The sequence below is a fragment of the Brassica oleracea genome, chromosome C4 (assembly GCF_000695525.1).
Source record: "Brassica oleracea var. oleracea cultivar TO1000 chromosome C4, BOL, whole genome shotgun sequence".
Classification (NCBI taxonomy): domain Eukaryota; kingdom Viridiplantae; phylum Streptophyta; class Magnoliopsida; order Brassicales; family Brassicaceae; genus Brassica; species Brassica oleracea.
The window spans coordinates 11,281,282-11,291,844 of NC_027751.1; the positions used below are offsets into that span (position 1 = coordinate 11,281,282).

At 31.6% G+C, this 10,563-nt stretch overlaps 1 protein-coding gene and 1 pseudogene across 1 annotated transcript; both read right to left on the minus strand.

The window, feature by feature from the left end:
- Positions 1-3,511: 3,511 nt before the first annotated feature.
- Positions 3,512-6,830, minus strand: LOC106342937 (UDP-glycosyltransferase 74C1). Its single transcript, XM_013782006.1, has 3 exons — positions 6,466-6,830; positions 5,463-5,823; positions 3,512-4,396 (listed from the first exon to the last, which is right to left on the minus strand). Exons 1-3 carry the CDS (start codon positions 6,747-6,749, stop codon positions 3,671-3,673), a joined length of 1,371 nt encoding a protein of 456 aa, XP_013637460.1. The 5' UTR covers positions 6,750-6,830; the 3' UTR covers positions 3,512-3,670.
- Positions 6,831-8,599: 1,769 nt separating this feature from the next.
- LOC106338102 lies at positions 8,600-10,562 on the minus strand (annotated as a pseudogene).
- Position 10,563: the final 1 nt, after the last annotated feature.

The window sequence follows — 10,563 nt, forward strand, 5'->3', positions numbered from 1 at the left end:
GTGAAGAGAGATTGTTCTATTCGTTTAAGCTTGTAGTCTTCGCCAAATCTCGTCGGACGTCAACGTCGTCGGAATAATCAAATCTCGTCGGACGTCAACGTCGTCGGAATAATCAAATCTCGTCGGACGTCAACGTCGTCGGAATAATCAAATCTCGTCGGACGTCAACGTCGTCGGAATAATCAAATCTCGTCGGACGTCAACGTCGTCGGAATAATCAAATCTCGTCGGACGTCAACGTCGTCGGAATAATCAAATCTCGTCGGACGTCAACGTCGTCGGAATAATCAAATCTCGTCGGACGTCAACGTCGTCGGAATAATCAAATCTCGTCGGACGTCAACGTCGTCGGAATAATCAAATCTCGCCGGGGAAATCGCTGAAGTCGTCGAATCTCGCCGGAATCGTCGAATCTCTCGCCGGAATCGTCGAATCTCTCGCCGGAACGAATCTCTCGCCGGATCGAATCTCTCGCCGGATCAATCTCAAATTGGGGAATTTGAAAATTCTTGTTGGAGAAGGCATATGTTTATGTTTGATTAAATAAGGGTATAATGGTACTTTAGCCATTAAAATTTTAATGGTAAAGTTGAAAAGTGTAAAGTTGAAAAGTGGTATTAGGAAAGTGGTATTAGTGGCAATTCCCCATTATTTTATTAATTTATAGAGTTATTAGTTTATAAAAAAAACTCTTAGATTTTTTATTTTAAAATTTATTTTTATAAAATAAAAAAAATATTTGTACATTAACTAAATTTTTGAAATGCGACTTTCATATGGCTTTTATTATATGATTTAGTGCATATAAAATATGTTTTATATAATTTAAAAGTGGTTTTAGATATATTTAATAAAATCATCAAAATATAATGAAGTATTATGAAGATATAAAAATAATTCTATTATGAATATAAAAGAAATAATACAATGGTTTGTTTGTATTAATATAAAATATACATATATTTAAATTATAAAATTATGATTCTAATGAAACTATATATTTACATTAAAAAAATTTAAAAAAATATTATCATATTATCTTGTCGATTTATGTTATATTTTAACCCACCAACTTGGGACCGATGCAGTGTTTATTAATTTATCAAATTCCTTATATATTAATTGAAGATCTTTTAAAAAGTTATAACCTGAATTTTGTAAAAATTAAAACAAACCTCATCCTATGTGGCACTTGTGTATGCCTTCTCAAGCTTATTTCAAAGAATTCTAGAGCACTTTATATAAACTATAGTTTAAAAATTATACTCTCTAGCAAAATAATATTTCGCATGCTATAGTTGGTCGCATATATCAAATCTTTATTGTTTCGCAAGCTTTTCTTAAATAAAACTTACGGAATTAGCTAATGTGATTAAAATATATATATATATATATATATATATATATATAGCAATTAATGATTTTAAGCAATAAAGATTTGATAACAATTTGTATACTTTTTTATCATTTTTGTTTATTTCTTTATTATTAAAATAAATTATATAATTACATTAATCATAAAATAAAAATATAGATTATTTTTGTATATGTTGTATTTTGAATTTTCCTAAACGATTATAAATTACTAAAACTGTTAAAAGTGTCACATAAATTTTTATGATCAAGGTTTAAATTTTTTTCTATATTAAGATACAATGATTATAAGACCATATGAATAAATAATTTTATTTTAATAGGTTTTTATGTTGATAGTTTTTTATATATTTTTATGTTTATAGATATATATATATATATATATATATATATATATATCGTTTAAATTAAAATATACATCATATGAAAATGTATACTTATATTTTGATATTTGCATTGAACAAATATTGAAAAGTTAATTTAATTTTGAAATATTCATTGTTTTTTAAATGATTATAAATTAGTGAAATTATCCCACATTTAAAATAAAAATCGTTGGTGTAAACTTTTGTTACACAAATATGCAAATAATCATAAAATCATATGAGTAGAAACTTCATTTAATAAATATTCATATTAAAAGTGTACTATATATATATATGTTAATATCATTTAAATTAATTATATATCATATACAATAGATAAGATTGATTGTTTTGATTTATTTACCCTAAAATGATTGCGAATAAACAAGAGTGATAGTTTGATTTATATGTACACGCCAATTTATTACATAATAGTAACTGGGTTTTTAGTTATTTAACATATATACTTATTATTTTATTATTTCATAATATGCAGAAAAACATAAAATAAATATAAAATATAAAATATTTATTCTGCAAATTAAAAGGTGCAGATCTTAACACAAGTATGTATCTTTTTAATTATTTTAAATGATAAGCATTTTCTAAATCTTAGGTCATAACAAACAAACGAAATGAGAATAAAGTTCTAAATCAATATTTATATCGAACAATAACCAAAATGAAAAAGAGAAAAATACTGAAGATAGATAGGATTGACACGTGAACGTAAAATTTTCATAACTATAATTAATTTTTAAATTACTAAATCATGATATAATACCGAGCTGACATAGTTTCATTGTAATCAAATTGACCCGAAATTTTTCGACCTAAACGTTAGGTTCTTATCCGGTAAGTGATTTTTTGACCTAATGTTTTTTTTTAAAATGGGACCACCTCATCAGTAAACAAATTATGTTATTAACAAAAAGTTAAAAAAAATTGTTTAAAGACCAAAATATTAATTCAATCAAAAATATAAATTTATTTTTTCGTACAATATTTTTTAAATAATTTTTATGTAAATTTATTCTGCGCAAGGCGCGGGTGTTATCATAGTATTATTTTATAGAATTTCTACGGTATATGAGATAGGTAGCTAGGTAGGTAACGTACAAATTACACATGTTACGCATTCGTGAAGATGCTGCTCCTCTACATTTCTTTATGGCTGTATCTGGTCTGGGTTGTAATTCACTCACTCCTTTAAGATGATCGTTTCACTGAATCATGATCTTAATGATTCTTCAGATGATTGATAGAGTACAACATTCCATCCTAGTCATTATCAAACCTCACCATTTTGTAATAAGTAATTGCGTTTTTTCTCATTGTTGGAATGGCTTGTAATAAGATATGTACAGTAAACAAATCTTCTTTTTATCAATAATCTCAGACCAATCAATTGAATATTGATTAATACACAGTTGATCAAACACTACTTAGCTACCGTATTTGAAAGGAAGAAGACCCCTTCCAAGAGGAGTAAAGTGTAGTCATCATTTGCTTGGTCCTTGATGATTCTTTACCCAACCTCTTTCAACATATAATTTATTTTAAACAGATTGATTGAGGAGTGCTGGGATGCGGAAGCTGCTGTTAGGCCCACAATTTCTGATATCATAGTTCGAGAGGACCAGATCTTTGTACACTGATCAAAACAAGGATGGTGGAAAGATACATTCAAGTTTCCTTGGTAAAAAAGCTGTCTCTTAACAATTATTTATCACAATGTTTCTTTTAATATGTAACTGACTAGAGACCAGCTCTCACATATAATATGAGTTTGCTTCTTAACTAAATAAAATGGTTTCTCAAGACATAGTACAAGAGACGAGGAGAACTTAATTTAACTCAGACAAAGAAGTCATTATTCAGTAATTAAACTAACACACTGACAACACTCAGATCATCTCAGTTTCAAATTTTCAACTCATCATAGCAACAAATTCATCAATTTTCTTGTCCGAACTACCTCCTTCTGAGATAGCCTCACGTGCCAACACCTTGAAATTCTCAACATTCTTCCTTATCACTTTCCCTTTCTCTCCTTCCATAACCTCAGCAATGCATCTAGCAATCTCCTCCTTACTCACAAACCCTTCTTCATCGGTCTTCACTCTAACCCCAATCTTCCACACATCCTCTATAAATTTAGCGTTCGTTGGCTGATCCGTCCACTGAGGCATCCCCACCAATGGAACTCCTAAGCATAATGCCTCCAATGTTGAGTTCCATCCACAGTGTGTCACGAAACATCCGATTGAGTCATGTGCTAAAACCTCTAGCTGAGGAACCCACTTAGCCACCAATCCCATGTCTTTCTCCAAAGCTTCTTCCACAAAGCCAGACGGTAACTTGCTTCTCTCAGAATCTCGAACAGACCACAAGAAACTGTATCCGGTTTGTTTAATGGCCATTGCCGTTTCTTTCATCTGCTTCTCACTCAAAGCCACCAATGTCCCAAACGCCACGTAAACCACCGACTTTGCTGGTTTATTCGCCAGCCAACTCAAAACAGACTCGTCAGGCTCAGTCTTGCTATCCCCGAGTTCGTAATCTTTGTCTTCTGGCAACCGGTTATCCAAGAACTTGGATGGAACCACCGGTCCAATGTTCTTCACCGGCCACTGACCATCCATCCATTTCACTACCTGAGAAGTAAAAGACAAAGGTACACTTCTCAAAACTTACATACAAAGACAAAGGCTTTAAATGGTGACCAATAGAAAAGAGAAAATAATAAATTATTTTTCATTCTTCAAAATTTAAACCATATATAAATAATACATTTTACATATGTTTTTTCATATTCTTTTTATGGAATTATAGAACAAAAGTATTCTTCATCAAATTTGAGAAATAATAATAAGTAAGATTTTATACTTTATTTCTCAAAAAAGAAGATTTTATATATTTTCAAACATGTTATTTTGTTCCTTTTCAGTACACTAAATGAAGGCGTTGAATGGTGACCAATAGAATGAGGAGAATAATAAAACTGTTTTCATTCTTAAAAATTTAAACCATATACAAATAATACATTTTACATATGATTTTTCATATATTTAGGGAATTATAGAACAAAAGTATTCTTCATCAAATTTTAAAAATAATAGTAAGTAAGATTTTATACCTTATTTCTAAAAAATGAAGAATTTATATCTTTTTAATCATGTTATTTTGTTCCTTTTCAATTTACTAAATAAAAGCATTGAGTGATGACCAATAGAACGAGGAGAACAATAAATTATTTTCATTCTTAAAAATTTAACCATATATAAATAATACATTTTACATATGATTTTTTTCATATGTTTTAGGGAATTATAGAACAAATGTATTCTTCATCAAATTTGAGAAAGAATAATAAGTAAGATTTTATACCTTATTAGTCAAAAATGAAGATTTTATACCTTTTCAATTTATTTATTTTTCCTTTTCAATTTACTAAATAAAAGTTTTGAATGGCGACCAACAGAATGGAAGAATAATAAATTATTTTCATTCCTCAAAATTTAAACCATATATAAATAATATATTTTACATATAATTTTTCCATATGTTTTTTTATAGAGCAAAAGTATTCTTCATCAAATTTGAGAAATAATAATAAGTAAGATTTTATACCTTATTTCTCCAAAAAAAAAAGATTTTATACCTTTTCAATTATGTTATATTGTTCCTTTTCAATACAGAGCTTAAGTTGTATAACCTTACCTTAGGTTCAAGTTGATCAAAAGTGTTGCAAAGAATGCACTCAGCGCGCCGCAAGTTAGAGAACTGGCTAACCACAACTTTGAATATCAGAGGGTAAGACCCCTTCTCGCAAGCGAAAGAAGGCAACTCATTTTGGCTTAACAACGGGAACCCCGGAAACGATGCAAGTATCGGGTCCTCGTGCCTATCATCAGGAACATCGTAGGTGCCTTCGTTGATGTGATAGTAAATAAGACTAGCCAACCATGGCTGAGTAAAATAGGCCACTACGTATAGACCCAAGTCCTTGGCTACGTCCAGTGCAAAGGGCATGAATGGATCATAGATCAGAGCTTTTGGAGGGTTGCCAGATAACTTCTGCCTGAACAAATACATATACGACACTAGTGTTGAATAACATTTTTCATGTAACAATCATATAAACGCTGACGAATGGTTTTAATTTATATAATATCTTCTTTTTCAATGATTGTGGACACCCATGATTGCCCTATGAATAGATTAATCTCTAAGTTGGTTATATCATATAAAGATGGTTATTTACATTCTTGGATTAAAAATAATGTTTCAGAATATCAAAAAGTCTTCTTCATTTAACAACTCGGTAAAGTCTGTAACTATAAGAAGTTGGTTTTTATATATTAGTTTGACTTGTAAGATAAATAGTGGAATGATTGAATAGAAGAAACATATTAATTAATAAGTAACAAATAGTTATATTAATAATGTTTTATTTAATTTATATTTATAATAAATTCATAATACATTAGCGAAATTACTTGAAAACGTAAAAAAGCTTTGAACATGATTATGTGTTGAAGGGAGAGAAGATGAAGAGGATAAATGATAAGTGGTATGCCTGGTTATATGTTTTACACATCTCGTGTGGCGCATGATTTTTCATGTTACCATTAGTTTAGGCGACTTCAACGAAGTTGTGGACCAGTTAAAAAAGAGCAAGCAAACTTTCAAAATCTGCCAAAAGAAAGAGAACACTTTGTACCTAGAGATGAAATCGGTGAGGCTACGAGCAGTAGAGTCATTAAAACGTGGAGGGTCTTTGATCTTGGCGTGAGGGTGTTCGTGTGGAAAGAAACCGTCGTGGATGGTGTGGACGGTGATGGAGTAGTCCTCAGAGGTGTACGGTTCACGGTGGATGTTGGAGGCAATGATCAGTGAGACGGTGAGTCCCTTTTTGGATAAGCGTTTGCCGAGTTGGATCATTGGATTAATGTGGCCTTGTAACGGATATGGGAAAAACAGTACGTGACCTTTTGCTTCACCCATATCTTTTTGTGTTTTTGTTTAAAACTGAAGAAACAGAAAGTGGGTGATGATATGTGTTCTGATTCTACTCTCTCCTATGTGGTATTATAGTATTTATTATATGCAGCCGTCTCTCGTTATTTACAATGTTTGGTGAACTCATAAAAGTTATTGAATTTTCGAGGGTCCGCATTCGGATTCGGTTTAGGTCAATTCGGTTTTCGAATTTTGGGGTTAAAAATTTCAGCTACATTTGGATATCTATAATTTTTGGTTCGACTCTTTGCAGATTTGGTTTGGGTTCGGATGACCCGTTTAAATTATTTTCTAAATTTTAAATTTCATAACACTTTAAATTTCTCAAAATCTAAAAATTAAAATAATATATAACATATAAATTTATATGCCAAAATACCTAAATTTAACATAAAAATTGATTTGACTTGAATATTTGGATGATGAATCAAAAATATTTATTTTGAATATTTTTGGTATTTTGAAGATTGTTTAACTATTTTAGATATTTACTTTTGATTATCTGTATATATTTTCAATTTTTTATAACATCAAAATATCTTATACATTTTAGATATTTTTATGGATATTAACTTTAAAAGATGCTAATATATTCAACTATATATCTGATTCGAATACCCAAAATATTTTGGTTTAGATCGAATTCGGTTCCGGTTCTCTAGATACCAAAATTTTGAACTCATTCAGATATTTAATCAGTTTTGGTTCAGGTTTGATACTACTTTTTCGGATCAGATTTTGTTCGTTTTTCTTGTCTGGATTTTTGCCCAGCCATAGAATTTTCAGTATACTTTTACTTCTTTTTATTTTATTATTTTTTTTGTTTAAAACGGTCGAGCGTAAATTTTGAAGGATCTTTCATTATATATGCATTGTAAGAGTATTTACTCTTTTTCTTGGAGAGTTGATTTCTCTGAAATGTATTCGGTTAAAATCAATCTCGTATGAAGTTTATAGAGTGAGTGACATGCAAGCTCCATAGAGATGGTAAAAAGTTTTTCAATAAGCTTGTATTAAAAACGTGTGGAAGGAAATTAGGTAGGTGGGTACCACAAAAATACTATTATTTTCATCAGTTTCTCTCTTTTTTGTGTGTATCTCGTACTTTCTTGATATTATTATTTATTTTTTTTTTTTTTAAAAATCAAGAAGTTGTGGACCAGAAGGTTATGAACAAACAAGAAGAAGAAGACGAAGAAGAAATGTAATGTTTAGTTTTATGTTTTATAGATGCCTATGTTCTCTCTACTGCAATAGAACTGTGCTGCTGCATATACTGTTTTCCAATGTTTTCATTTCTAGCCGCGAGATTATATGCTTCCACATCGGAAAGACCATTCTCCAAAGCTTTGACTATATTTGATCACTTTAGTCAAATCTGTTGAACGACCAGAGACTAAAGTAAAAAAAAAAAGTATTGGATGTTTAAGTTCTCTGAGTTCTAATACTAAAAAAGTATTGGATGTTTTAAGTTCTCTGAGTTCTAATACTACTACTCTTCTTTGCTTGACGAGATTTTCTAGGCAGATGACCTTTCCAAGGTAAAAAACAGGTACTCTAAAATCTTACCCAAGGCAAAAGCTGACTTCAAACCTCAAAATTCAAAATAAAAGTGCAATTTCGTTTATGCTAATGAATAATTAGAAAACAAGGTTTAAAACTGTTACAAACTCTAAATCCCTTGGCAGGAAAAACATAAAAACAGAGAGTATTTTCCAGTTTTTTTTTGCATTCTTTTAGTAACTGAAACAGAGAACTTTCAATTCACACTTGGATCTTCCTCTTACCGTTATCACCAACTTTTGTCTTTTGATAGCAAATTTAGAGATTGGTTTTTATTTGCTATCATCAACAGCTACATCAGCAAGATCATTTTCTAAAGCTTTCACTAGATTTTCGAAGTAGGTTTTGGTTACTTTAGTCAAACCAATTAGTTTCTTGCGGAAATCATCGAAATCTGTAGATGGATCGTCAGTTTCATCGACAAAGTGTTGCAGCTCCTCCTCTGCACAATGATGAAGCCTCTCCAAACCAACTTCAGCCTCCCCTTGCAAATACTCAAAAAACTGTTTCTTGGTTCTTTCCTCCCGAGGAAGGTAGTATCCATATGCATATGTCCATTTCAACACCCTCCTACACTCGATGATCTGCAGTCGTAAAATCAATCACATGAAAGACATTGATCTGTTAATGAAAAATATTGTAACAATATTCTACTTAATAACTCCTATAATGATCGTTTTTTTTCCAATCTCTTACGGATAACTCTCTTTTAATTTTAGTAATTCATCTGCTTTCACAAGATTTATAAAAATATATTTGTGAAGCCAGTCTTTTTTTTATAATCAGGGATATTCGGCCGACCTAGATTTAACCGACTAATCTCATAGATCCTAGTAGGTTTCAAACCCGGGGTGCTTAGCACATGTACAAGTTCACCGTACCATGCTTGTGTGGTTTCTGAAAGTGAATTGTTAATCAAAATAAATCATGTCTTATTCTATCCAACATTCCATTCTACATAACTTCTTTTTTACGCTACGCGGTGTTATCAGTGAAAGTCATAGTTACTTGAATACATGTGTCCACTTACCTGAAGCCATGCATCTACGGTGAATTGGAGCTGAGTTTGTGAGAAGCATTGTTTGACACTAAGCTTCTCAAGCTGCACCGCTTGCAATTCCTTCAAATCTTCCATTGCCTTTAGCCTAGAAGATTGATTGTTTGCCCATCTTACATAATAATGCATGTATCTGTCGATTGTCCTTTTCACCCTTTTCGCCCTTTTTCTCTTAATTTTTGTTTCATCATCACCCTCAAACTTGTGGCATGTGTGGCCACCATCATATGGACAAAGACAAATCCAACAAAAGCTATGATTACAAATTGAGCAGGTCATACGATTACATCCTTGGTTCTTCTCGATATGACAGTTGCAGTTTGGACAAGGCTTTCTATTCGCAAGTATCCAAGTCGTGTTTTTGGATTCATTATATGTTTAGTAATCCATTTTGATACCATGTCGCAATTCACAGGACGGTGAGCATCTTCACTACAATTCCAGCAAAAGTCATAAGAACATAAACAAGTAACATCATAATTTTCAGTTCCATTCCTGGTTCCAAAATCAACCGCGTATACGCATCCAGGTGATGGACACCACTTAATATTGTTTCTTCCCTCTTTGACATAAGATCTAAGAAAATATCTATAGTACTTCTCCTTATCTTCTTCTATTGTTATAAACTTATCGATCATATCTTGACCAACCACAGCAGAACAAGAAGGCTCAGGACATTTAATCATCAAACATCCTGGACCATTGTTGATTTTCTCAGTTATGTAACTGGTCCAACAATTCTTGCAAAAAGGATGACCACACGAAACCGTCGCGATTTCCTTGTGAAGATATGACTCAACGCAAATTTCACATTCAGTATTCACCTCTTGGTTATTGAGATCAACCACATGCTCCTTCAATATACCAACGGTTTTACGGACTCTGTCTTCGTCAGTAAACCATTCATCTTCAACTTTACTAGAACCCCACTGATAGTGAAGAAGCAGAATGATTGCTTCGACTTGGTTTATTAAGAGAACTGTAGAAACTTGTTCGACGTCGGCCTTTTGATGCTCACAAATTTCTTCTTCTTTGAGAACTACATAACTTAACTGAGCTCGCTTCAGTGTGGAATCGTTGTGCATGTCTTCTTCCGTTCCATAATCGGATTCGGCTGTGTGTTCACTATATAAGTTTTCTTCACCTGATCCAGTATAGAGCATGCCATCATCATCCGAA